The sequence below is a fragment of the Capricornis sumatraensis genome, chromosome 13 (genome assembly GCF_032405125.1).
Source record: "Capricornis sumatraensis isolate serow.1 chromosome 13, serow.2, whole genome shotgun sequence".
Classification (NCBI taxonomy): domain Eukaryota; kingdom Metazoa; phylum Chordata; class Mammalia; order Artiodactyla; family Bovidae; genus Capricornis; species Capricornis sumatraensis.
The window spans coordinates 11,292,947-11,319,899 of NC_091081.1; the positions used below are offsets into that span (position 1 = coordinate 11,292,947).

At 43.6% G+C, this 26,953-nt stretch overlaps 2 protein-coding genes across 2 annotated transcripts in view; one reads left to right on the forward strand and one right to left on the reverse strand.

The window, feature by feature from the left end:
• Positions 1-3,510, reverse strand: part of LOC138089947 (Krueppel-like factor 4) — a 46,405-nt gene extending 42,895 nt beyond the window's left edge. Inside the window, exon 1 of the mRNA XM_068985519.1 lies at positions 3,394-3,510. Within this exon, the coding sequence (XP_068841620.1) occupies positions 3,394-3,510 (117 nt within the window). The remainder of the gene's footprint in view (positions 1-3,393) is intronic.
• Positions 3,511-3,659: 149 nt separating this feature from the next.
• On the forward strand, positions 3,660-24,307 carry PRSS35 (serine protease 35). Its single transcript, XM_068985520.1, has 4 exons — positions 3,660-3,854; positions 4,257-4,519; positions 5,266-5,458; positions 22,875-24,307. Exons 1-4 carry the CDS (start codon positions 3,660-3,662, stop codon positions 24,120-24,122), a joined length of 1,899 nt encoding a protein of 632 aa, XP_068841621.1. The 3' UTR covers positions 24,123-24,307.
• The last annotated feature ends 2,646 nt before the right edge of the window (positions 24,308-26,953 follow it).

Here is a 26,953-nt window from a genome sequence, read left to right on the forward strand (position 1 = left end):
GAATCTTCGTCCATAGTTTTCAGGCACTCTGTCTATCAGATCTAGTCCCTTAAATCTATTTCTCACTTCTACTGTATAATCATAAGGGATTTGATTTAGGTCATACCTGAATGGTTGAGTGGTTTTCCCTACTTTCTTCAATTTAAGTCTAAATTTGGCAATATGGAGCTCATGATCTGAGTCACAGTGAGCTCTTGTCTTGCTTTTGCTAACTGTAGAGATCTTCTCCATCTTTGGCTGCAAAGAATAGAATCAATATGATTTCGGTGTTGACCATCTGGTGATGTCCATGTGTAGAGACTTATCTTATGTTGTGGGACGAGGATGTTTGCAATGACCAGTGCGTTCTCCTGGCACAACTGTATTAGCATTTGCCCTACTTTATTTCCTACTCCGTGGCCAAATCTGCCTGTTACTCCAGGTGTTTCTTGACTTCCTAATTTTGCATTACAGGCCCCTATAATGAAAAGGACATCTCTTTTGGGAGTTAGTTCAGAAAGGAATTGTAGGCCTTCATAGAACCGTTCAAGTTCAGCTTCTTTAGCGTGACTGGTTGGGGCATAGGCTTGGATTACCATGATATCAAATGGTTTGCCTTGGAAACGAACAGAGATCATTCTGTGGTTATTGAGATGGCATCCAAGTATAGCATTTCAGAGTCTTTTGTTGACCAAGATGGCTACTTCATTTCTTCTAAGGGATTCCTGCCCACAGTAGCGGATATAATGATCACCTGAGTTCAATTCACCCATTCCTGCCAATCATAGTTTGCTGATTCCTAGAATGTCGATGTTCACTCTTGCCATCTCCTGTCTGACCACTTCCAAGTTGCCTTGATTCATGGACCTAACACTCCAGGTTCCTAGGCAATATTGCTTTTTACAGCATTGGACCTTGCTTGTTTCACCAGTCACATCCACAACTGGGTGTTGTTTTGGCTCTGACTCCATGCCTTCAGTCTTTCTGGAGGCATTTCTCCACTGACCTCCAGTAGCATACTGGGCACTTACCGACCTGGGAGTTCCTCTCTCAGTATCCTATCATTTTGCCTTTTCATACTGTTCATGGGGTTCTCAAGACAAGACTACTGAAGTGGTTTGCCATTCCCTTCTCCAGTGGACCATATTCTGTCAGACCTGTCCATCACGACCCGTCCGCCTTGGGTGGCCCCTCACAGCATGGCCTAGTTTCATTGAGACAGACAAGGCTGTGGTCCATGTGATCAGATTGGCTCGTTGTCTGTGATTACGGTCTCAGTGTGTCTGCCTCTGATGCCGTCTCACAACACCTACCGTCTTACTTGGATTTCTCTTCCCTTGGTCACGGGGTCTATTCACGGCTGCTCCAGCAAAGCGCAGCCACTGCTCCTTACCTTGGACGAGGGCTATCTATCTCATCAGGGCCACCCCTCCTGACTTTGAATGTGGAGTAGCTACTCTCGGCCCTCTTGCGCCCGCACACAACCTTTAGTGCTGTGGAAAATACAAATCTGACTGTGCCAACCACAAGTAAAGTGAAGTCGCTGCGTCGTGTCTGACTCTCTGTGACTCCATGGACTGGAGCCCACCGGGCTCCTCCATCCATGGAATTTTCTAGGCAAGAGTACTGGAGTGGGTTGCCATTTCCTTCTGCAGGGATCTGCCTGTCCGGGGGATCAAACCATGGCCCCACATTGCGGGCAGACGCTTTACCATCTGAGCCACCAGGGAATCAAGCTTTCACAAGTCCAAAAGATACTAGACTGAACATAAGAGACGACTTGCAAGTGATGTATCTCATAAGCGATTCATAGGTAAAAAAGACTCAGAACAAACCGCACTCAAGCCTCCAAGAAAAACCACACCACCCTTGTCCCATTCTCAAACACCAACTCCCACCTAAACCCTTCATCTCACTCGAACCTGTCCCTAAAACCTAACCCTAAGCTCACAATATACATGTGCATTCAGAGGCTTCCATCCATCCACTGGAGAGACAGAGAGAAAGAGGAAAAGGAAGACAGAGACTGAATTTCAAAAGGAAAAGAAAGACCTGTTTAGAGAGAGAAACTGCACAAAAGAGAGGAAATGAGTAGATTTTACAGATCTTTTCATAAATCTACGTGGACGTTAGAAGCAATGACAGTGCCCATCCACCCCAGAAGGGGGAAGATGACCCAAGGTGATGAGAGGAAAAGAGAAGAATGCAGGGAGCCATGATAGGCTCAGCCCCCCACAGAAGGCGAGGTGGGGCACTTGAAGCAGAATCTCAATGGAAAAAGAGGACCAGAAAGTTGGGTCCTCTTTTAAATTAGAGAAAGTGACCTTCGAGTCTTCCTTTCAGCCGTCCATTGAGGGGGTGGGATCGGCGGAGGATGGGGGGGTGGGGGTGGTGTTGCAATTGGGCGGGGTGGCGGGGTCCCAAACAGGCAGGAAGGAGAGTGCCTTTTGGTAGGGCCCAGAGCCCATCCAGGCCTGTTTCTGCCCCATTCTGTGCTAGGTCAGCGCTGGATTGAATCCTGCCTTTGGGAAGTCCCAGTGCACAAGCTCCATGTGATACCAAGCCCAGGTTGAAAGGCATGTAGGTGTGGTAGGCTGACAGACCTAGGCAGGAGATGGGACATTGACCCCCACTCTGCAGATGGAGAGGATGGGGAAACCCTGAGGGGCATATGGCTTGTCCAGGGCCACATCACAGTGAGAAGAAGGAGCCTGTCTGAAAGAGCTGTGTCCTCATAGCTGAGGGCCTGGCTGCACCCAGGCCTGCCAGAGCTGTGGGGTGGGCGGTGTGGGTGTCACTGAGCCTACACATGGTCTAAGGGGCTGGGGGAACACACTGAAACCCAGAGGTTCTCTTGGGGAGCTTTGTGGAAGGGACCTCGGCGAGGAACCCAGGAAATGACATCACTTCCTGGCAACAGAACCCAACAGAACCCGGAACCCGGGGCTCCAGGCTTCACAGCGGAGAGGAGCCCGCAGCCAGTTCGCGGGCTCTCAAGATGTTTTGTTATTTGCCCCTTCCCAGAGGCCGTCGCCCTGGGAGAGCTCAGAAGCAGAACGTGTGGCAACGCGGTCGACAATGGCTCAGGAACCCCCCGAGAGGCCTGTGGCCCTTTTCCCGAAGGAACAGAAAGGTAACACGGGAGCCCCAGGCCAGGCCATGTCTCCTCTCCCATCCCACCCGGGTAACCCTGAGTCCTTTCCCTGAATGTGTGGATGAGGGCTTCTCGGGGTATGTCTGCCTCAAGCAAGCCCTGGCAGATGTGTGTCAGAACTCTGTGGGCTGGGTGGCTGGTGTGTCCACACCCGAGGGGAGAGCAGGCTGGGCGGGATGGGGAGAGTCTAGACAGCACCAGCTGCCCAGGAAGACCCCCACGACCTTGGGGGCGGGGTCTCATTGGTCCAGGGATGGTACCCGAGCAGACACATGTTTCTGCTGGCAGCACAAGATGGACCGGGCAGAAGCAGCTGCCGTACTGGTCAGGCCCAGCTCAGTAAACTCCAAGCAGGGCTGGCTGACGGTCAGTGTCATTTCAGAGCGTGCCAGTGGATGTGGCCGATGAGGGGGGCACCCCGTTGACCTCCCCGAGGGAGGGGTCGGACCACCACCACGCCCCTGCCCGTGAGGCCCAGTGCAGGCTCCAGGTGAGCGTGCCCATGGAGGGATCAGTCCAACTGGGAATGGAGAGGAAGCGGGGAAGGCCTGCTCCACAGACACCAGCCAGGACACACGGCGGGGCCCAGTCTCAGGCTGCCGCGGAGCTCAGCACACCCGGCTCTGACCCAGAGCCCCGAGAACCCATGCCTCTGAGGCATCAGGAGGACCTGGAGCCCAGCACGGCAGAGCACAGAGGTGAGGAGGCTGGGGCTGTGCCTGTGAGTGTATGAGGAGGGTCCTGGCTATACTGGGAGGAGTCCCCCAGAGCTGGGTCTGGGCCTGGAGCAAAGGTGTGCCTCACACCACCCATCTCTCAGCTGTAGTCAGAGTGCATCCTATGCTGAAGATTCTTTGAGATTCTCTGGGAAGCTTTCTGTCCCCGTATACACACATCCAAATGCTGGCGATGGGCAACCTTCTCTTCTCTCACAGCTCTAGCACTGGCCTCTAATGACAACCAGACTCCACTTGCAAGTCCCGTCCCTCCAGCAGTGGGGTCTCCCGGCGCAGAGAGAGATTCACTGAGGGGAGATCGAGGCCTGTGACTTCCCTTCCCCAAGACACCGGGCCAGCTGGCTTCTGGCCAGCACCCTGGGCATGTGGGGCCTCTGTGCCTGCAGGACCCCCAGCCCCAGGCACCGACGTCCCACCCCCTCAGCGAGAACATCCACCTGCACCTGCACCTGCACCTGCTCCTGCTCGGGCTTCGGCAGGAGAACCCGAGTCAGGGGATGCGTCACCACCTCTGCAGGGAGAGCCGGCCCTGCCTCGTGCCCAAGACCCAGAGGCCCACCATGCCTGACCCACCCCTGCAGGGAGAACCGGCCCCCGCTCTGGACAGAGCCCCAGAGCCCTTTCTGAAAACCCCTCGTCCAGGGGAGCGGTTGGCTCTGCAGCCCCCATTCCTGCCTGCTTCCCGTGGATGCCATCCACTCGCTCCCCACCCGGGGCAGATTGAGTGCCCTTCCCCTGAGCTAATTTGCATCTGGTTTCTTTGCAGCTTTTTTGTGATGTTTTATTTTTCGTATGGCTTGATGTATTTTTTTTGGTTAAGTTGTTAATAAATGTTACTTTAATTGACGAATTTGGGAATATTAAGACCTGCACAATGCTGTGTAATCACCACTGTCTACATTCGAACACTCTCATTCTATACCCCCACTTCCCAGCAAAGCCTGGATCCATGTCGAGCACTCCAGTTCCTCCCTCCCCCACCTGACATTTAGTCGTCTTCTTTCTCCATTTCTTCCCATTCTTTGGGTGTCTGCAATCAGTGCTAACCACTGAAGTCATAGAAAAACCCTTTTTTTTTCTGACAGAAAGGGAAAGTTATAGTCGCTTAGTCTTCTTAGACGCTTTGCAGCCCCGTGGTTTTTACAGTCCATAGAATCATCTACGGCAGGGTACTGGAGGGGTAACTTTTCCATTCTCCAGGGGATTTTTCTGACTCTCCACATATTGTGAGACTCAACTTGAGAATTCTTGTTTTTATTTCATTTGAAGTAGGCTTTGGGTAACGGAAAGGACAGTGTAGGTGCTTTCAAGATGTCATCTGCAAAACGAAGCCCTTTTGGCAAATGTGGTCAGAACCTGCAGGTAGGCATTGCTGTTGTAAATGTGACCTCTCAGCCAGAAGGGAGATGTGGAGCTCTTACTGTTCCACGAACACATTCACGGAAGAAGCCAAAAGAGAGAGCTGGAAAACGAACACCACCACCGACCAAAAAGCGTTCCTCACTGGACAAAGCTAGAGAAAACCCAGCATCCTATTGCCCAAAAACCCTCTTGGCAAGGAATGTTCAGTAAGGAGGAGAAGACACATGTGAGGGTGGACAGGCCATGCCCACGGCCAGTGTAGCCGAGAGTCGGCCTGACCTCTCAGATGAAGACACACGGCAGTGTAAACCCTTTGCAGACAGCAGCAATGGTCAGCACCGTGTTAAGTGTTTAGTCTGGTGTCAACATGCCCCGGGTACCACACGAGGGAGCAGACCTGGCTGTCTTCCTCTGCCCCACATCACTCCCTCAGGAAGGCAGCTCAGGTGCTTTCAGGAGCGTGCCTGCCTGTCTGGCTCAGCCATGAGCTGCGACCACCTCCAGGGCAGACTCCACCTTCTCTTCTCTATGCACCGAAAACCTGCACACAGTGCCAAAGCATCGATTCTCGGCACTCAGCTTTCTTCACGGCCCAGCTCGCATATCCATCCATGATAACTGGAAAAACCATAGCCTTCACTAGACAGACCTTGGTTCCCAAAGTAATTACTGTCTCTGCTTTTGAATCTGCTCTCTAGGTTGGTCATAACTTTCCTTCCAAGGAGTAAGCATCTTTTAATTTCATGGCTGCAGTCACCATCTGCAGTGATTTTGGACTCCCTCCAAATAAAGTCTGACTCTGTTTTCACAATCCCTCCGTCTATTTGCCATGGCGTCATGGAACCAGATGCCATGATCTTCATTTTCTGAATGTTGAGCTTTAAGCCAACGTTTTCACTCTCCTCTTTCACTCTCATCAAGTGGCTCTTTTGAGTTCCTCTTCACTTTCTGCCATAAGGGTGTTGTCATCTGCTTATTTGAGGTTATTGTTATTTTTCCTGGCAATCTTGATTCCAGCCTGTGCTTCTTCCAGCCCAGCCTTTCTCATGATGTACTCTGCACATAAGTTAAATAAGCAGGCGGACAATCTAGAGCCTTGATGTACTCCTTTCCCTATTTGGAACCATTCTGCTCTTCCATGTCCAATTCTAACTGTTGCTCCCTGACCTGCATGTAGGTTTCTCACGAGGCAGGTCAGGGGGTCTGGTATCCCGATCTCTTGAAAATTTTCCAACAGTTTAGTGTGATCCATCCCCTAGACTGAAAAGGACATCTCTTTGGAGGTGTTATTTCTAAAAGGTCTTGAAAGTCTTCATAGAACTGCTCAACGTCAACTTCTTTGGCGTGACTGGTTGGGGCATAGGCTTGGATTACCATGATATCGAATTGTTTGCCTTGCAAACGAACAGAGATCATTCTGTCGTTTTTGAGATGGCATCCAATTAGAGCATTTCAGAGTCTTTTGTTGACCATAATGGCTACTCCATTTCTTCTGTGGGATTCTTGTCCGCATTAGTAGATATAATGGTCCTCTGAGTTAAATTCACCCATTCCAGTCCATTTTAGTTCGCTGATTCCTAGAATGTCGATGTTGACTGTTGCCATCTCCAGTTTGACTACTTCCAATTTGCCTTGATTCATGGAGCTAACAATCCAGGTTCAAAGGGTATAATCTTTCAATTATAAGATGAATACTTTCCCAGGATCTAATGTACAGGTTGGTGACTATAGTTAACAATACTATATTGTATCTTGAAAGTTACTCTGAGCACCAAGCTCTAATATTTTCACCTTTACAACAATTTTAAAATGGTCATTATGTGAAGTAAATGATGTGTTAACTAAAGTGATTGTGGCAAACATTGCTATGCCTTTTACAAGTCATCATATTGTACATCTTAAATTTACACAATGCTACATGTCAATTATATCTCAGTAAGGCTGGGGAAAAAATATGGTTTGGGGCCAAAGGTTCAGAACAGAGCCCCTGAAATGTAAGAGTGATGAGTTTAGCTTCATGTGATGTCAATGAGGGGTGCTGATGGAATTAAAGGAATCAGACCCGTGCCCACACTAGATGCAGTGGTAGAATCCCAAAAATGTGTGAGAAGTACAGACTGTAGAAATCCTCCAGTGCAACCTTCTTAATTTACTGATGAAGAGAGTGAGGCCCAGGGCACGTCTATTTAGTGTCATAGGAGGCTTCCATTCTGAATGTGGACTTTATTTTTTTCCCCACACTCTACTTCAGGCTTCCTAGGTGGAGCAGTGGTAAAGAATTCGCCTGCCAATGCAGGAGATGCAGGAGACTTGAGTTTGATCCCTGGTTTGATCCCTTGGTCGGCAAGACCCTCCTGGAGAAGGGAATGGCAATCCACTCCAGTACTCCTGTCTGGAAAACTCCATGGACAGAGGAGCCTGGTGGGTTCCAGTCCATGGGGTCCCAAATAGTTGGACATGACTGAGCATGCACCCACACTCCATTTTACTAGGAACATTTTTAAGCTCGACACTATCAGCAGCCATTATAAGCCAACCCTTGTGGTAGAGGGTGGTGATTCAAGGATGTATTTGAAGATTATGATCTGAGTGGTGAGACAGAGAACTTCAGAACTAGTTATTTTATACCAGATAAAATTATTAATAGATTTAAATTATATGACTAAGTGCATAAATGAAAACACTAAGTGGAAAAACAGGAAATGAAATTGTATATATGTTCCGATTTCATTGCTAAAAAAATACATAGAAATTCGAGAAATGAAATAAACCACTAATGAGCTAAGCATTATGGGACATGCTAAGACCGTGTGCTATAAATACTTGTGCACTTATTTGGTCTCCCTTCCTTGAGGGCCAGCATCAAATTTCTGTACTTATTTTTCTTCCGGTGCATTTTGTTCCAAACCTTCTCCCCAGAAGATCAACAGATGTTGAATAATTGGAGTCCCAACCTTGTGCAGCACCCACCCCAAAGGAGCACCTCTCCTAAGGAGGAGAATAAAAGATTAAGAAAGGATGTGGTTAGAATTTTGGTGGGACAGAGGCGGGCAAACAGCTTAAAGGATGCTCTTTCCAAGGAGAAAAAGCCTTCCAGCCTGGAGACAGACGGAAACTGACGCGCGCCCCCTGCAGGTCGCAAGGGATGCTTGCAAGGTGACCCACGTCGCAGCCCACGAGGGTCGCGTGTGGATGCCTGCCGGAGCCTGAGACTCAGGACTTGCCTGGTGGAGAGCCTGTCCCGGGTGGCGAGGTCCCAGATGGAGACGGGCTTGGGGTGGGTTTGGGGAAATGGCCCTGGTTCTTCTAGACAGCTGGCGTCTAAACTGGAGCTGGGGGACTAGGACACAAAGACACAATCCTGATCACCCCAGTTCCTCCAAGCACACACTCGGTAGTATCTTCTGGACACTTCTTAAGGGATGCAGACGATCAGAGAGACAGAGCCCTTGTGAACTCACTCTTGAACTTTTCCTAACGTCGGGAAGCAGAGATTCTGAAGTGAGAGGCGCAACTCTTAGTAAACCCTCCCCAGGCCTGCATCTCTCTTGCTTCCCCTTCCCCTCCCGCCGCCTCCTCTCCCCTCACCTCTCCCAGCGTCCGCCCGCATCCACGCCCCCTTTCCCCTCCCATCTCGCGGCCGTGGCGTTCAGCTCGCCGCCCACCTCCCCACAGTCTCCAGGCGGTGCTGGAGGACGGTGGCCGGGCGCCCGGCTCCGACTCGCGCTGTCCCGGAGCCCCACCCGGCTCTCCTGCCTCGCCAGCATTGGGGACTGCCTTAGGGACACTTTGATTCGAGCTGGGCAGCGCCCCTGAGGACTGAGGAAGCTTCGCAGGTAAGGATGGAGACACCTCCCTTTCCCTTTTCCCCCCAAGAAACGGCGAGACACCAGAACATAGAAGTGTTCCTGAGAAACGCAGGACCCACCCCAGGGAGAGCTCCTTTGAAGGGCGCTAAAGTTAGAGATCAAACTTAGCACTTTTAAGCCGTCAAAGAAACGGCTCTTGCAAGTAAGCAATTCTTTGTGCTGGCCTCTGCACCGTTAATATTTAACAGTGAAAGTGTTTGCATTGGAATATAAATGGAATTCTTTTTACTTAAGCACTACCAGAGGGGACCCTCTTTATTTTTATGATTATTAACAGATGCCATTGAGAAAGGTGTAAAATGCATTCCTGGAAGGTCTACTCTGGTTGAAAGCCTCTTTGGCAGGATTACTATGAAAGCTAGGAATCTCTTGCTCTCTCATCAAGTTGGCTGCACAGGTCAGTGAAAGGAGCAGTGAAAAACATTTTAAAGTGAGGAGATGAAATGAAATTGAAAAGTCCTGATTTACTCTAAAAACTCTAGCAAAAATAAAGTTGGGGGCGGGGGAGACCACTGGAACAAGACTGGGAAAATATTGCTAGTTGTTGCCACAGGGTGATGGGCAAGTAGGGGTTATAATTTTCTGTTTCATTCCATTTCATAGTTTTCCCTTTACTTTTGATATTTTCTATCATAAGTTTTTTTTGAAAAGTTGTAGAAACTCTGCCTAATTCCTCTGACGTTTTCACACTATTATTGATTTGAAAGAAGCTGCATATCCTGTCTAGGTGGTTTTTCTCCCCTATTAACCTTTCTCACTTCTGAAATTAATTCTCATTCTATCCCAAGTGCGTCTGTCTCCACAGAGAATTATAAAAGTCATGTGCTGTTGCCTGGAGAACTATGCTTAGAATCTGGTTTATAATTTAGAAGAGAGGTTAAAATTCCAGCCAAATAAGACATCTCAGCCTGAAAGTAGTGCCCGAGCATCATATGGAATTTTATTTTTATTAGGAAATACTAGAAGAGCTCGTTTAATGTGAGAAGAAGTTGGTCATGGATACTCTTTCTTATTTTTCCTCCAGACAGCTCGGAAACTGTTGTGCTTTTAAGAACCTTCTCTGTATTTTCAAATGTGAGATTGTTTAATCTAGTGCTTGGCACATAGAATGTGCTCATTGTGTTAAAATAATCAGTCGCTAATGTGAGTTAATTATTTACCTTTGCCCAGTGCTCAACCATCCACAGCAAGCATATTGCATTTTAACAGTGGGATGAGATTCAGAATTTCAGAGACTGAAGCTACCTCACTGGGTTAACTTTGCACATGAGAAATCTGAGATGAGAGGTTGGAAATAGCAAAGTTAAGTATGAAAGTTATTATTTTATGACTTTGCTTAACTAGAATATTTTCAAAAGCTTTAGAAACTTTAACAGATGTTTGCTTAGCTAAAAATACAGCGATCATAAGATGCTTTAAAGCCTGAAGAGTAGCAAACCTAATGCAGTCACAGATGGCCTTTGAAAGCAAAGCCTAACTTGTAAGACAGAAAACAAGTCAGGAGCCGCATGCTGTGCATTTCCTATGTCAGTGGGTGAGAGTCAGCAGAGGGTTCCCTTTGGGGCTTCCTTAGTGCCTTTCACCCCAAATTCGATTTACACACAGTATATCATTTGCACAAATTGAAGTGTACAGGTCCTGGAAAAATAACTTAAAAAACAAAGAGGAGTTTTTTTCTTTTTTATTGTGATGAGAAACAGAAGTTGTGGGTTACTGTAAAATAATCAACTGTGTAACTTTACCATCCTCCTTTCCCTCCACTACTGCCAAAAATTTTAAGCAGACATTAATTATTCTGTCTCATTGCTGAAACTAAACTTGAAGATAGTGCTATCATATTTTGAATAGAAACTGGCACATTGTCAATGAACTTCCTTGCCATTTATTTTTAGCATAGAATCAGTGGCAAGCTTGCCCTTTAGAAATGGATTATGAAGTCTTTGGTAGACATGTGAAATATTTGGCTGGCTGAAGATTTTTCATGCCGCAGTGAACTGCCGCACTTTTGGGGGATTGTTTAGCGGCCCTGGAGATCATACTGGAAGTGTGCTGGCCCCACAGAGGTTTTGGGAAATCACCTGCCAGAAGGTTGTCTGGCTGTAGACAACATCATCAGCCCAAAGCTCGTCAGGATGGGCTTTGTGGCCTGGAGGTGGGTTTTCTAAATGTGATCAATTCCACATGTGACAACAATCTAGTATATTATTAACCAGTTTAGACTTCCCCCCATCCCATGAATCCTACGTGTTATTTTAAACTAAATCTGATTTTTGTAGTTTAATGAGTGTAAACCATTTAAATGTGACTTAGATTAGGCAGCAGGCTAGCTTCGCCTCCTAGTGGTAGCAATAGGGATAGCAAGCAAGTTCCTACCCTAGGAGTTTAGGAATTTAAACTGCTTGAGGCTCACTGATGAGTAAGTGACTTGTGTTTTTTCCTTTGTGATTTAAGCTAGAACTTTAATGTTGAAAGATATCTTAGAAGGTTTTTAGTTCAACTTAAAGACTAAAGAGGATTTATCGCAGAGATTCTTAAACAAGGAAAGAGGCTTTGAAACAATTCATAGGATTGTAAACACTGTATGCTTTTGTTGAGTATACAAGTTTATCTACCCGGTTCCAGCTCTCCAGTCAGCCTAGAAATACTACTCCACGTCACTGTAGTGTTTTATCATAATCTTCAAGATTTAGTTCTAAAATTGCATGTTGTACAATTTATCTAAAAATGAAAATTGTCATTTATGTTTAGGTCTCCAGGCAGTGTTTTCCCCTACTACGTCTTCCTTTCTAAACATCTGAGGCAGACAATCCAAAATTTTTTTTACCTGAGTGTATTCATTTCCTAATGCTGCTGTAACAAACTACTACAAACTCAGTGACATAAAACACCACCTCACCTTATAGTTCTGGAGGCCAGAAGTCCAAAGAGGGTCAGCACGGTTGCAGTTTTTTCCTGGAAGTTCCAGGAGAGAATGTCTCCTTACCATTTGCAAGATCTAGCCGCCACCTGCATTTTGTAGCTTATGATTCGGCCTCACCCTGACCTCTGCCTCCAACTTCACAGCTCCTTCACGTTCTTGACCCTCCTGCCCGCTTCTTATAAAAGGAGCCCTGTGATTACATTGTGCTCACCTGGGTAACCCAAGCTAATCTCATCACACAATCCTTAACTGAATCACATCTGCAAAGTCCTCTTTACCAAGTAAGGAACACAGGCACAGGTCCTGGGGGTTAAGATGTGGCTCTCCTTGGGAGCTGTCACAGGCATAACTTGGAGAGATTGCGGCTTTAGTTCTAGATCACTGCAAAGAAGCGGATTTTGCAATAAAGCAAGGTGTCCCAGAGCATCTAAAAGTTACTGTAGTCTACTGTGTGGTAGCATTATGTCTAAAAAGCAATGCATGTAACAGTTGAACAATACTTCACTGCTAAAAATGCTAACCATCATCTGAGCTTGAGCAAATCCATCTTTTTGCTGGTGGAGGCCCCTGCCTTAATGCTGATGGCTGCTGACTGAGCAGGGTGGTGGTTGCTGAAGGCTGGGGCAGCTGTGGCAATTTCTTAAAATAAGACAACAATGAAGTTTGCTGCATTGATTGACTCCTTGGGAACGACTTCTCTGCTATCAATGCTGTTTGATAGCATTTTACCCACCTAGAGAACTTCCAAAACTGGAGTCAGTCCTCTCAAAGGCTGCTGCTGCTTTATCAACTAAGTTCCTGTAATATTCTAAATCCATTATTATCATTTCAACAGTCTTCAGAGCATCTTCACCATCTCTAGAAACTACGTTCTTTGCTCATCCGTAAGAAGCAACTGTTCCATGTTAAAGTTGTTCACGAGATCGCAGTAATTCAGTCACATCTTCAGGCGCCACCTCTCCTGTGCTATTTCCACACCTTCTATCGCTTCCTCTACTGAAGACCTGAACCCCTCAAAGCTGGCTATGAGAGTCAGTCTCTTTCAAACTGTGTTGTTACCACGTTGATTTCTTTCCATGAATCACGAATATTCTTAATGGTACCCACAATAGTGTCTCCTTTCCAGAAGTGTTCAACTGACTTTGCCTATATTCATCGGAGGAATTACTATCTGTGGCAGCTGTAGCTTTATGAAACATATTTCTTAAATAATAGGACTTGAAAATCACAATGACTCCTTGATCTGTGGGCTGCAAAATGGATGTTGTGTTAGCAGGCATGAAAACAATATGCATTTTATGTTCATCTCTCTCAGAGCTCTTGGGTGATCAGGTACATCAAAGAGCAGTAATATATTTTTTTTCTGGGTTAAGATTCCATTTTAATTAGATTCAGTTACTTAGAATCATTTCATCTCTTATAAACATTTGTGTGTTATCAAGGAAAACTAACTTACGGTTCTCAAAATTCAAAATCAATGAGCAGTAATATTTTGAAAGAAATTTTTTTTTCTGAGAGTAGGTCTCAACAGTGGGCTTAAAATATTCAGCAAACTGTGCCATAGAGAAATGTACCGTCATCCAGGTTTTGCTGTTCCACTGACAGAGCCCAGGCAGAGTAAATTTAGCCTAATTTTTAAGGGCTATAGGATTTTCAGGATGGTAAATGAAAGTTGGCTTCAGCTGAAAGTCACCAGCTGCATTAGCTCCTAACAAGAGGGTCAGCCTGTCCTTCGAAGTTTTGAAGCCAAGCATTGATTGCTCTCTAGATATGAAAGTCCAATGGCATCTTCTTCCAATAGGGGGCTGTTTCATCTGCATCGAAAATCTGTCACTCAGGGTAGCAACCTTCGTGAATTATCTCAACTAGATCTGTATAACTTGCTGCAGCTCCTGCATCAGTATTTGCTGTGTCACTTTGCACTTTTAGGTTGTGGAGATGGCTTCTTTCTTTAAACCTTGTGAAACAGCCTGTGCTAGCTTCAGAGTTTTTCCTCCATCCTCCTCACTTTTCTCAGCCTTCACAGAATTGAAGAGAGTATGCTGCTCCTGACTTAGGTTTTGGCCTAAAAGAATGTGGTGGCTGGCCCGCTCTTCTGGCCAGATCATTGAAACTTTCTCCCTATCAGTAACAAGGCTGTTTTCTTTCTTATCATTCGCGTGTGCACTGGAGTAGTTCTTTTAATTTCCCTCAAGAACTTTTCCCTTGCATTCCCAACTTGGCTAACTGGCCCAGAAACCTAGCTTTCGGCCAATATCATCTCTCCACATGCCTTCCTCATGAAGCTTCATTATTTCTAGCTTTTGATTTGAAGGGCAACATGCAACTCTTCTTTCTTCACTCAAATGCTTCGAGGCCATGGTAGGGTTATGAATTGGCCTAATTTCAAATTGTGTCTCAGGGAAGAGGGAGGCCTGAGGAGGGGGAGAGAGCTGGGGGAGAGGGCAGTCAGTGGAGCAGTCGGAACACACGCAGGACTCACTAAGTTCACCGTCTTATGTGGTTGTGGTCTGTGGTGCCCTCAACACAATGACAATAATAACCTCGAAAGATCACCAATCACAGATCACCATAACAAATAATAAAGACAAAGGATTACCAAAACGTGACGCAGAGACACAGAGTGAGCAAATGCTGTTGGAAAAATGGCACCTAGAGAGTTGGTCAATGCGGGGTTCAGTTCAGTTCAGTCGCTCAATCGTGTATGGCAGATATGATGTTTTAGACATCATTTCTATAGTCTAAAATAAATATAAAATAAACAGCAAGTAATGTCTCTAGCAAAACAACAAAGCAAGAAATGCACAGTAATTTGATACATAACATAACCACATTTATTTAAGAACGCATTCCAATATCAAACAGCCAAGTTCAATGATGCAAAAACGCAATTACTTTTGCACCAACTTAATGATATCTGTGTCTCACAAAAATACTCCAAGGTATTATTCCCTGTTGAACAAATGTAGAAAATAAGGTTTGGGGAAATTAAGTGATCTTCACAAATCATAGTGCTAAGAAGTTACGAGTGGACTTAAATTGGTTTGACTTCAAAATCCACTGCCTCCACCATCCTAGAAGCACCCCACTGTCCCTCTTGGTCGCACATCAAGCACTATTCCTTTTCCCGTCATCCTGATTTCATACTTTTTAGCTTAAATGTTGCATCCATTTCAGTGCTTTAGTTAGTGTCTAGTTAGAAGCCCACCTTCTCTGGGGGCTTCACTGCACCGGGAATTGAACTTTATAAAATACCTAGTCTCCTGTGCATATGCAAAAGTGACTTATGAAAGTTTTACAAGTATTCTCCAAGACCTAACACAGTTAATGCTCACTCTCCAGCTGTCTGCTATCACTAGTAAAGCCCCTCCTCTCCTGCCCCGGCCTTTTGCCTAAGCCAGCAGTTCTGTCTGCAGATCCAGACCATGATGTCTACCCCTTGTGTGTCAGTGTTGACTGAGCAGGGGGAGAATGAAAGTGGAGGAGGAGAGATGGCTGGAGTGTGTTTTCACATTTATGCATGTGTGTGAGTGTAGGCAGTGATGCTGGGAGGGGTGGATGGCTTGGATCACAAATGGCTAGATAAAAGACAGGGAAGTTGTCAAAAGTGGTTATGCAGTGATTGCTATGTCCAAATATGCATGAAGGTAGAAGCTGATGTTGGTCCTATAAGGCCATTGATCTGACTGAGCCCCCACAAAGTGTTTGACACATTAATGCAAAATTATGTCCCATGGCAGCGAACTATACACTTGAACTTGGACAACTACCTCCCTGTCTGTTACAAGGGACCAGGTGAAAAGAAAGGACCAAGTTAGTGACTCTATGACCTGATACAGATCTTTGATGGTAAATCAGCTCTTATTCATATACAGGAAAAAAAAAAACCTCATTCAAAATATTTAATATGGTAAGCAAGCATCTAATCTTTCCTTCATCTGCCTGCCCTACTTAAGTTAAAATGTAAACTTTAAAGGGTAACAAACCAAAAAATAAAAGAGAAACTGAGCCTGAGAATATTATTATGTCATGCTATGCTATATTGCCTTCTCCATACTTTAGAATAGATTTACTTAAAAAGTTTTTTTTTTTTTCATTGTAAATTGCTCCCTCAGAGTAATTATTTTGACATTGACTATTTCTTTTTAGGTTGAAGGCCTGTTGCAGTTCCAGACTTCTTAGGGTAGGTCCAGGCTTAAAATAATACATAGGAAATGCAATTCAAATGTTCTGTGGCTGGGTAATGTTTAATTACACTTAAGTTTAATAGCAATGAGAAAAATATATTACAAACCCACAGATATTCATGGAAATGAGTAGTTAGGAAAGCATTCATTTGGGATGTCTCTAAAATGAAGCTGTCCTTGAACAAAAACCAAAACAAAGAAAAAGGGAGTTTTCAGAGTGTGTCAGAAACTATCCTGAAATAAAAATATTTGAGTGTAAAATTGACTTTTTAGAAAACTACAAGTGCTATAACTTTGCCTTATATAATTAACTGTTTTAAAGTGATATTAATTATGTACTAAGGTAGAATAGTAACTATTGGGTTGGCCAAAAAGTTTGTTTGGTTTCTCCATAACTGTGTATGGAAATACCTGAAAGAACTTTTAGGCCAACCCAAGATAAAAGAACTTATCATTGAATGTGTCCATGCTCTGGGCTCAATGGTAATTCTTTGCATATATCAATGTATTTAATTCTCACAATCATGAAGTTGAAATTACCATTATCTCCACTTTGCAGATGAGGAAACAGAAACTTCATTGATGTTAATGAACTGCCCAAATTCAGATGCCTAATAAGTGGTGAAGATGAGACTTAGCCCAGGTCTTCTTACTCCTTGGTCTGCCCTTATAACTACCATGCTGGTAGAGAAATCCAACTATTCTAAATACTTGTCAGCATTCACATTTCTAAGAAAGCATAAGCAAGCAAGCAAACAAACAAAAGAGCGAGCAAGAAATGCCTTGTAGTTACAGGTGGTTATTTCTGTTGACAGTACAGAGCCGGTACAAATGAGGACTGCCGTCTGCTCCATCAGTAAGCGGCTGTCTACAAATGCTGCTATTCCTCGTTTCCTCTCTAACTCCCTTTTGCTCCATCCATCTCCATGGTCCAACCCATAATCAACTATGTGTACACTGACTCATGGTGAGGACCATAACTGCAACCTCACTTTCATTAACCAAAACTGGAATTTGAAGCCCCAAATCCAAGCCATCTGGAAAGTGACAGGGAAGGTCACAATTATAATGGAAGACAGGAAAAAGGAGGAGGTTGAGGGAAAACAAGAGACATTAAAGCTTTCAAAATACTATAGCTGCTCCACAGCCGGGGTCGTGTCTCTTTAGTTAGTGCTTTTGGGATGACAGGCGTCTGTACATATATCCATTGAACCGTGGCTTGCTCTATCAGCAAGAGCTATCATTTACACTACACTGACATTTTACCACGAGACAAACTTAGATTTTCCAAAAGAAAGTGTCCCGAGACATTTGTCCAATTTGAAATTACAGGCCAAATTAGACTAAACCCATGTCCTTTATTACTGTGATTCTGAGGTCATATGACAAGGCTCTGCCCTTCCCGTGCCCAAGGATAGACGTGGGCATGGCTTTGATTCCTGTGCGACACTGCAGCTGAGTCCCTCAAAAGGCGCTGGCCAGGGCTGGCCAGCTAACGCTCTTGCACCATCTGTAGCATTGGGTGTTGGAGGCATTACAGACAAACCTACTGAATTTGAATCTTTTCAGATGTATTATTAAATCACTTATATGAACGTACTTTTTTTTTCTACCAAAGGCTGAATCTTCCAATATTATTGTTGTTGTTGTTTAGTTGCTAAGTCGTGTCCAACTCTTTGAGACCCCATGGACTGTAGCCTTCCAGGCTCCTCTGACCATGGAATTTCCCAGACAAGAATACTGGAGTGGGATGCCATTTCCTACTCCAGGGGATCTTTCCGTAATAGCTGTTGCTAACACAGGAAAAGCATGAAGTTCAGAATAAATTTACTTTGTACACAAAAAGGAAGCAGGGGACATGTGAAACCTGGTTAAGCAGTCATCCCTGGAAAAACCTTCTGAGAAGGGTCTCAAGCTGCTGCCCCAGGGCTTCGGCTGCTGTGGTTCTGAAACTGTACTGAGTATCAGAGTTGCCTGGAGGGCTGGTTAAAACGTACACAGCTAGGAACCCACATCCCTCCTGGAGAGTTTTGAACAGTAGGTCTGGGTTGGGTCCTGAGAATGAGCATTTTTAACAGGTTCCTAGGGGATGCTGACACTGCTTGTTTGAGGACTGAAACCTGGGAATTCCTTGATGTGACAGAGTTTATTCTGCAACACGCAAGTATAGAATCCTACTAACAAGCTAAAAATATTCTTTTGAGTGGTTTGTGTCTCAGTTTGAAGCCAAAGGCAGGGGGAAACAAAAAACAAAAAACAATGTCCCTGCTCAGAGCAGTCAGGAAGGAGGCGTTCCCCATTATTCACAGGAGGGGCTACCTTTTTGTTCTATTTAGGCCTTCAACTGATTGGATGAGGCCCACCAACATTAGGGAGGGCAATCTGCTCACCTTAGTCTACTAATTCAAATGTTAATTTCATCCAGAGACACCCTCTCAAACATATCCAGGATAATATTAGACAAAATACCTGGACACCTTCGGGCCCAGTCAAGCTGGCACATAAAATTAACCATTACCTGTGGCTCTTAAAAGTCTGCCTACAGAATTAATGCACAGGGTGCATGTTTTATTTGGTAAAGAACAGGGAAACTTGATTCATATTCCAGTTCAGTGATTTGCATAGTAAAAAACCACCTTGTCAATTATAATTCAGTATTTGCGTTATGCCTATCCAAGCCCTAAGTAGCTGAAAACTTGCAAGGCTAAATTAAACAGCACTGAAAACAAAAAGAAACATGTGTGCCATACCACAGCACCTAGACTTAGATGCTCTTTCTTTTGCTTGGGAATGCCTTTGACACATTTATTACTCCGCAGATCACTATTGTCAAACGTTAAAACGTACAACGTGATTCTCTGTAGTTTTTAATGAAGACAATTGGCTGACTCAGTCTTTAATGTAATCATATATTAAGTATACAATGAATGGCTATTATCATGCATGTAGGGCTTAAAATAATTTTTAAAAATATTTCTTATACCAAAAAATTTGTTTGATCGACATTTTGCTAAGGATCAAATAGATATATATTTATGTATCTTTAAAAAAATCATCTATTTTGGTCTGTTGATAAACTAAGAGGCAGCAAATAACTGATTTTAGCATTTTAAGGGAAAGACAACTTTTCATCTTGGGAACTACCCAATAAAACATGATTTCAAGATCTCAGTAGTTACTGAGCTGTTAGCCTTATTCATTCCAATCCAATTAAATAAAATGGATGAAATACTGATTATGAAAACTGCATAGAAGGTACAAAATATTAAGTGGTTCAACAAAATCATTACCAATATAATTACTGTTTTGTGTAAAATCAAATTTGCCATGGTAGTGATTAGAAAATATTGTACATGAGTGTAGATTTTTCCTGAAATGTATTTACTGATTTGGGGGACAATATCCATCAGTCTACAGAAGAATGGCCTGTCTCCAAAATAAAGTACAAGCTATTAGGCAAACAATGCAGTTTAATATTCACCAAAATCACCATTACTTAGCATTCAAGTGTGAGCAAATAGAAAAAAATGGTAAAGATTTTTCTAAAGTAGAAGTAAAGATTATTCTAAACTTGCTCAACATGTTTTAATATACAATGATTCAAAATAATTATATTTTAATGAAAAGATCATGTTTAAACAACAAAGAGATTAATGTAGTATATGTTTTTGTTTTATCAGAAGAATGTTATTAGTTTGTTAATAAAATTTCATACTTGGATATGGCAAGATGAACTCTGTTGTGTCACGAGATGCCCATATTTGGCTCTGCATCAGAGGCGACTTCTGCTTTTCCTGCCAGTGCTCAGGATCTTAGGGGTGTACCCTGGTTTGTGGGCCATTCCTGACACTCTGTATTAACTTTCTTTTCCATGCAAAGGCTTATCAGAAAGCCATGAGAGTGAAGGTATTACAGGCATAAACTAACCTTGAACTGCCTTTGGTTTATACAAAGTGCAAAGCATTTGCTAAGCCTGGATATGTTAACTATTAGTTTAAAACAACTTGGAACATAGCTCACAAATTTCCAAATTGCTGCTCCAAAGAATGTTACACTCCCCCTTACTCTCACAAAGCAATAACTGACAAACAGCAGTTCTAGGAAGAGATTTTACATGCCAGCAAACCTAGGGAAGCAGGAAAAGAAGGCAAGAAGATGTAAATAATAGATAAGATATTATACAATTCACCAAGTACTGGCAACTTTCAATGGCTCTCAGGTGATGAGACTCATGATGAAAGGGTCCCATTAAACCTATGAGTTAATCACGATCGCGCTCCCCCAAGTGGTAAATCCAGGACAATTGCCTGTGCTCCATAAATTCTTACAATTTTAATATCCAGTAAAATGTCACTATAATGCATTTTTGTATATTGCTTTGCTTGGGTGGTATTTCCAAACACAACTTTGTTTTTAAAAAGAACAGGGTATATTTTTCTTATTTTTGAATAAAACAGCCTGTGCTGTATACTCTTTATGATAAGGGGTTCTGCTTGTAAAAAAAAAATCAAAGCAGGTCAATAGTAGAGGAGCTCCTTTATTTCTAAAACTTCTAGTGAATATTTTAGACTGTTATCTGATGATTTAAAAAAATTTTTTAATGTAGGCCATTTTTGAAGTTTTTTTATTTATTAAACTTTTTAAAAATTTATTTTTAATTGGAGGATACTTGTTTTGCAATATTGTATTGGCTTCTTCCATACGTGAATCAGCCATAATATGTCCCTCCTTCTTGAACATCCTCCCAACCCCATCCCACTTTTCCAGGCTGTTAAGAGTACTGTGTTGGAGAAGGCAATGGCAACCCACTCCAGTACTCTTGCCTGGAAAATCCCATGGATGGAGGAGCCTGGTAGGCTGTGGTCCATGGGGTCGCAAAAGACTGAGCGACTTTGCTTTCACTTTTCACTTTCACGCATTGGAGAAGGCAATGGCAACCCACTCCAGTGTTCTTGCCTGGAGAATCCCAGGGACGGGGGAGCCTGATGGGCTGCCGTCTATGGGGTTGCACAGAGTCGGACACTACTGAAGTGACTTAGCAGCAGCAGCAGGAGCAGAGTACTGTGTTGAGCTCCTTGTGTTATACAGCAACTTCCCATTTTTTCTTTTTTTCCACTCAGTCGTGTCCGACTCTTTGCCACCTCATGGACTATACAGTCCGTGGAATTCTCCAGGCCAGAACACTGGAGTGGGTAGCCTTTCCCTTCTCCAGGGGATCTTCCCAACGCAGGGATCAAACCCAGGTCTCCTGCATCGCAGGCGGATTCTTTACTAGCTGAGCCACAAGGGAAGCCCAAGAACACTGGAATGGGTAGCCTTTCCCTTCTCCAGTGGCCCTTCCAGACCCAGGAAGTGAACCGGGGTCTCCTGCATTGCAGGCAGATTCTATACCAACTGAGCTATATATGATAATGTATGTTTCAATGTTGCTCATAACTCGTCCCACCCTCTCATTCCCTTGCTGTGTCCAAAGTCTGTTCTCTATGTCTGCATCTTTATTTCTGTCCTGCAAATAGGTTCATCAGTACCCTTTTTCTACATTCCATGTAGATGCATTAATATTCGATAATTTATCTCTGACTTACCTCACTCTGTATAACAGGCTCATTTGTTTTACATTTTTTTTTGTCTGTGAGGCACGTGGGATCTTAGCTCTCTGACCAATCTCCTGCATCCAGGGTTGGGGACGGGGCGGGGAGCAGGGTGGTGGTGAAGTCTTAGCCAGTGGACCGGCAGGGAAGGCTCTATTATTTAATGATTTTAATTGCACCATCAATCAGCTTGGTCTGCAAGCCGTGATTCAGGGGAATAGTGTATTCTAGTGAAGGAAAAATAAGTTTTTTCCAGTGAATGCTTTTTTGAGCTCTGTGCTAGTCGTTTACATTCTAGAGATGAGGAATTTATGGTCCATGCCTTTATTAAGATGCTAAGTTCAGGGACAGTGTCAGACATCTGTCGTTATCTTTATTTCTAAATCATCTGGAGATAAGGTTGCAGGAGACCTTGGAAGGAAGAGGATGTGGCTTAGGCAACAGAGAACCCCACTCACCCTTCTTATTCTCCCATGTGTTGGGCTGTCTGGAGAGGAAGAGGGGAAGATGGTAGGCGGGGGTGGGATGCATGGGGATTAGTGCTGGTAGAGGGAAGTTTGAGTGAAATCAAATTCACTGATTTCGGATGTCTGTAAGAGCCTGCTTAGTATGGTGTTTATCTAATCTCAGTAAAATCAAAGTACAGTGAAAATAAGGACTCCTCTTAGTGGTGAAGCTACATTTAGGACTCAAGATCTAAATGAACAGTAATTAACATTTAAACAGAAAGCAGTGTAGGTTCGTCTGTACCACATTTCTAGATTCCACGTATATGCATTAATATATGGTATTATTTTTCCTTCTGACTCATGTCTGTGCACTGCCATGTGTAAAACAGACAGCTAGTGGGAACCTAATGTATGGCACAGCGAGCTCAGCTCAGTGCTCTGTGGCGACCTAGGTGGCTGGGGTTGGGGGTGAGGGTCTAAGAGGGAGGTGATGCTTGCATACCTGTAGCTGATTCACTTTGTTGTGCAGCAGAAACTAACACAATGTCGTAAAGCAACTGTACCCCAACAAGACGAAAAGCATAAAGCTTCTTTTCTTCTTCTTCTTGTTTTAAAGGACGAGATAGAAGAGTAAAGTGGGAGCTATGCTCTTCAGGCTGATGCTTTTCACCCTTGGGTGGACCCTCATGGATGGATCTGAAATGGAGCAGGATCCTATGTGGCACGTGAGAAAAATACCCCGGCTTGTCAGCGAAAGGACCTTCCATCTCACCAGCCCGGCTTTTGAGGCAGATGCTAAGATGGTGTTAAATCGAGTGTGTGGCATCGAATGCCAGGAAGATCTCCCAGCCCCCAGCCTTTCTGACCTGGAAGACTCTCTCTCCTATGAGACTGTCTTCGAGAATGGGAGCCGAACCTTGACCAGAGTGAAAGTTCAAGGTTGGGTCCCTGAGCCAACTCAAAACCTCACCTCACAAGGAGCACCCGTGAGGAGAAAGAGACAGGTGTACGGCACCGACAGCAGGTTCAGCATCTTGGACAAGAAATTCTTGACCAATTTCCCTTTCAATACGGCGGTGAAGCTCTCCACAGGCTGCAGCGGCATTCTCATCTCTCCCAACCACGTCCTAACCGCTGCCCACTGTGTCCACGATGGAAACGACTACATCAAAGGCAGCAGAAAGCTACGAGTAGGCTTGCTGAAGATGAGAAATAAAGGGGGTGGCAAGAGACGTCGGGGGTCTAGGAGGAACAGGAGGGAAGTGAGTGGTGCTGGAAGAGAGGGGAGCCAAGACAGTCTGAAGGAGACAGCCAAGGCTGGAAGGAGGAGAAAGGGATCTGCTCGGGGTCAGAGAGCTGCAGACGGGAGGCCCTCCTTCCAGTGGACCCGGGTCAAGAACACCCACATCCCCAAGGGCTGGGCTAGAGGAGAGAGTGGAGACCCGGCCCTGGACTATGACTACGCCCTTCTGGAGCTGAAGCGCCCTCACAGGAAGAAATACATGGACCTGGGAGTCAGCCCCACCATCAAGAAGCTGCCTGGTGGGATGATCCACTTCTCAGGCTTCGATCAGGACAGGGCAGATCAGTTAGTCTACCGGTTTTGCAGCGTGTCTGATGAGTCCAATGACCTCCTCTATCAATACTGCGATGCCGAATCAGGCTCCACTGGCTCCGGGGTCTATCTGCGTTTGAAAGAGCCAGACAAAAAGAGGTGGAAACGCAAAATCATCGCAATCTATTCTGGCCACCAGTGGGTGGATGTGCATGGTGTTCAGAAGGACTACAACGTGGCCGTGCGCATCACGCCCCTCAAGTATGCCCAGATCTGCCTCTGGATGCATGGGGATGATGCCAGTTGTACCCACGGCTAACAGATACCTGAAACGAGGTCGTCGATCATCCGGACATGGCAGAGAAAAGCAGTTTTGATTTATTGTAGCGAAGATCACTTCATAGGTTTTGCCCGGACTTGAATCCTGTCAGTAGCATTTCAACATTTTTAATGTTTCCTTTTTTCAAATTAAGAGCTATTCATACATTTTAAAAAATATGTAGGTATACATCTTGAAACTAGATGGGTACTTTAATGCCAAGTGTATATTCTTCTTTACAGGGTGATAAGTTTCATTTGTGGGAAAGGTTTTGTTTCTTTCTGCCTTTTTAAAGATTGGACACTTTAAAATTTTAAGCATAAATATCATGTGATTTCTCAATGGACTAACTCTCAGGGTCCTACTCTAAAAAGAGGCTTATAGGGTGCTGGTTGCATATTAAATGTGGAACTGCACATACAGAAGTGGACAGTCCCATGGCTACAATCGAATCTGAGGCAGTAATTTACAGCACGCTCTGTGCTGCTCTGAGATAGACCCATTCAGCCTACGCTATCCCTCTTTGTTTATGTTGTGTTTTCCATTGAGTCTAAGGAACTTTTAGGTTTGTTTTGTTTTTAAGAATTACAAGGAACAGAAAACTTTAGAACTAAAACTATTAACTATTTTACTGCCTGAAAAATACCAACTGAAGTGTTCTTATTTATGGGAGAAATACTTTGTTCTATGAAAGAAATTTAGTTTAAAAATAGGGAAGTTGCAACATTTTAAGATTTCAAGTTTTTAACTCATTCAAAATATGGACTTTTCAGGTATGCATAGGGAAGACAGTTTAAAAGTTATAAACCATCAGGTATTGAAAGCCTGCATCATTTTATGCCACACAATCTCCTGTGAACGAGGTGTTACAGTTTTAGACAAGGACATCTAAGTCTTTTTCAAGGAAAAGCCCTTTCATCCCCTTGACAAAGTTATTTTCTTAACAGGGCCGTAGATATATTATTGGTGATTTCTCTGATTAGGGGATTTTTATATATGTCCTTTTAATAAGATGAGTATAATTTATGAATATAATTTTTTAAAAAAATGATTGTTTTTACTAGGGACCAAAGCTATATCCTCACTTGGGCAGTCTCAGAAGACAAGAGTCCAGTGACCGCCCTGGGGCAAACCTCAGAGTAGGCATTGAATACTATTTCTTCAATGAACAGATATTTGCTGAATGACTTGTACGAAGGTTGTCCTATGCTCAGTTGCTTAGTCATGTCCGACTCTTTGCAACCCCATGGATTGTAGCCCACCAGGCCCCTCTATCCATGGAGTTTTCCCAGCATGAATACTGCAGTGGGTTGCCATTTCCTCTTCCAGGGGATCTTCCTGACAAATAAGTGCGTTAGTTTAGGCCATTGTGTTTAAAGGGTTTTAGTGATCTGTAACTGAGTGCACTATAAAACTTAGGAGCTGTAGCTAGCCCTGATTTCTGGGCTGTTCTTCCTGGCAGTTTCAAGGATACATATTCTTCTTTTGGAACAAACCCAAGTCACTGATTCTGCCTGAGTTCAAAGTTATTTTACTTGTTATTATTTTCCATACTAAGAAGTTATACTCTTGTCTAGTATGCAAAGGGAATACATGACTAGATAATTATAAAAAGTGATTTTGTAAATGGTGTTGAAAATAGCTGAAATTTCATACAAGTTATATTCTTTTATAACATGAATCTGTTAGAAATCATTCAATAAAAAATAAACCAACTGTAACTCTTACTATGTTTGTATATATGTTTTATATACAGGGTTTTAGCAAGTATTCAATTAAACTGCTTATTAAAAAAATTCTATTTAATTCTAAGCACTTTTTGCTGGGAAGTATTTAACTACCAGTAGTAGTGGAATATGGATGTTGTCTCAAAAATTTTGATCAGATCCCTTTTGGGGAAACATCTATATGACCACTGTGACTCAAACATTTGCACACTTGCAAACACACACACACACACATTCCTCATCTTAGACTGTTAGAAAATAAGTCCTAGGTTTGAGTCAGTTTGGAGGAATTTAGAATGCTCAGCATCAGTAGTTTGGTTCTTAAGGTTAAGTTCTGAATGTATATGATTTCCTTAAAATCAGTGTACAATATACTTTCCAAAAATATAAAAGTTTAGCTCAGTTTATTTGCATTGATTTGATTCTCTCATTTTCTTCTCTTTCCCAAGAGAATCGTGAATCTTATATGACTCATCTGGGACCGATAAATGTACTATTTACATTACTCAATTTAACTTCACATACTTTTTCTGTTACATTTATCAGATTTAAAATAGAAAACTAATTTGAATTCTCTTAGCCAAACACATATACCCACACACACATGCACTGTCTACTGTGTGCCAAGGAGGATACTGACTTACTGCTTAGAGAGACTTATCAAGGGGTGAGTTCAAAGAAGTATTTATAAAACAACTGAAACTTAGAATTGTGAGTTTTTTCTTTACCCAAATAAAATATTATTTGTTTGTTTCTTGCTCATAAGTGTATGGGCAGAAGAGACTTAACAGTTTTTCCTTTTTTGATATGCTTCTTAGTTAAATCCCAAATGTTCATTTTGAATAAGATTTAAATATATGTATAATCAAGATCAGAGTTCTGGACAAATCATTATCCTTTTTATTTGTAGGTCAAAGAATTCTTTGAAATTATTTCTTAGAACCCCAGGATTAGAAGAGAACATAAAGATCATCTATTTTAATTCCACATTTTAGATTTTAATGTCCCTCCATAGCATTCCACTGAAGGGTTTGTCTAGTAATAAGAAAAATCTTTCACCACGTAAAGATTATTAGTTATTAAAACTAATTCAAGAATATAATT

Excerpts from the sequence above, each read along its gene's own strand:
- PRSS35 (XM_068985520.1), top strand. The coding sequence starts at position 3,660 with ATGGAGAGGAAGCGGGGAAGGCCTGCTCCACAGACACCAGCCAGGACA. Across the intron at positions 4,520-5,265 it reads ACCCCTCGTCCAGGGGAGCG|CCAGAAGGGAGATGTGGAGC; the intron begins GTTGGCTCTGCA and ends GTGACCTCTCAG. Across the intron at positions 5,459-22,874 it reads GTAAGGAGGAGAAGACACAT|AAGAGTAAAGTGGGAGCTAT; the intron begins GTGAGGGTGGAC and ends AGGACGAGATAG.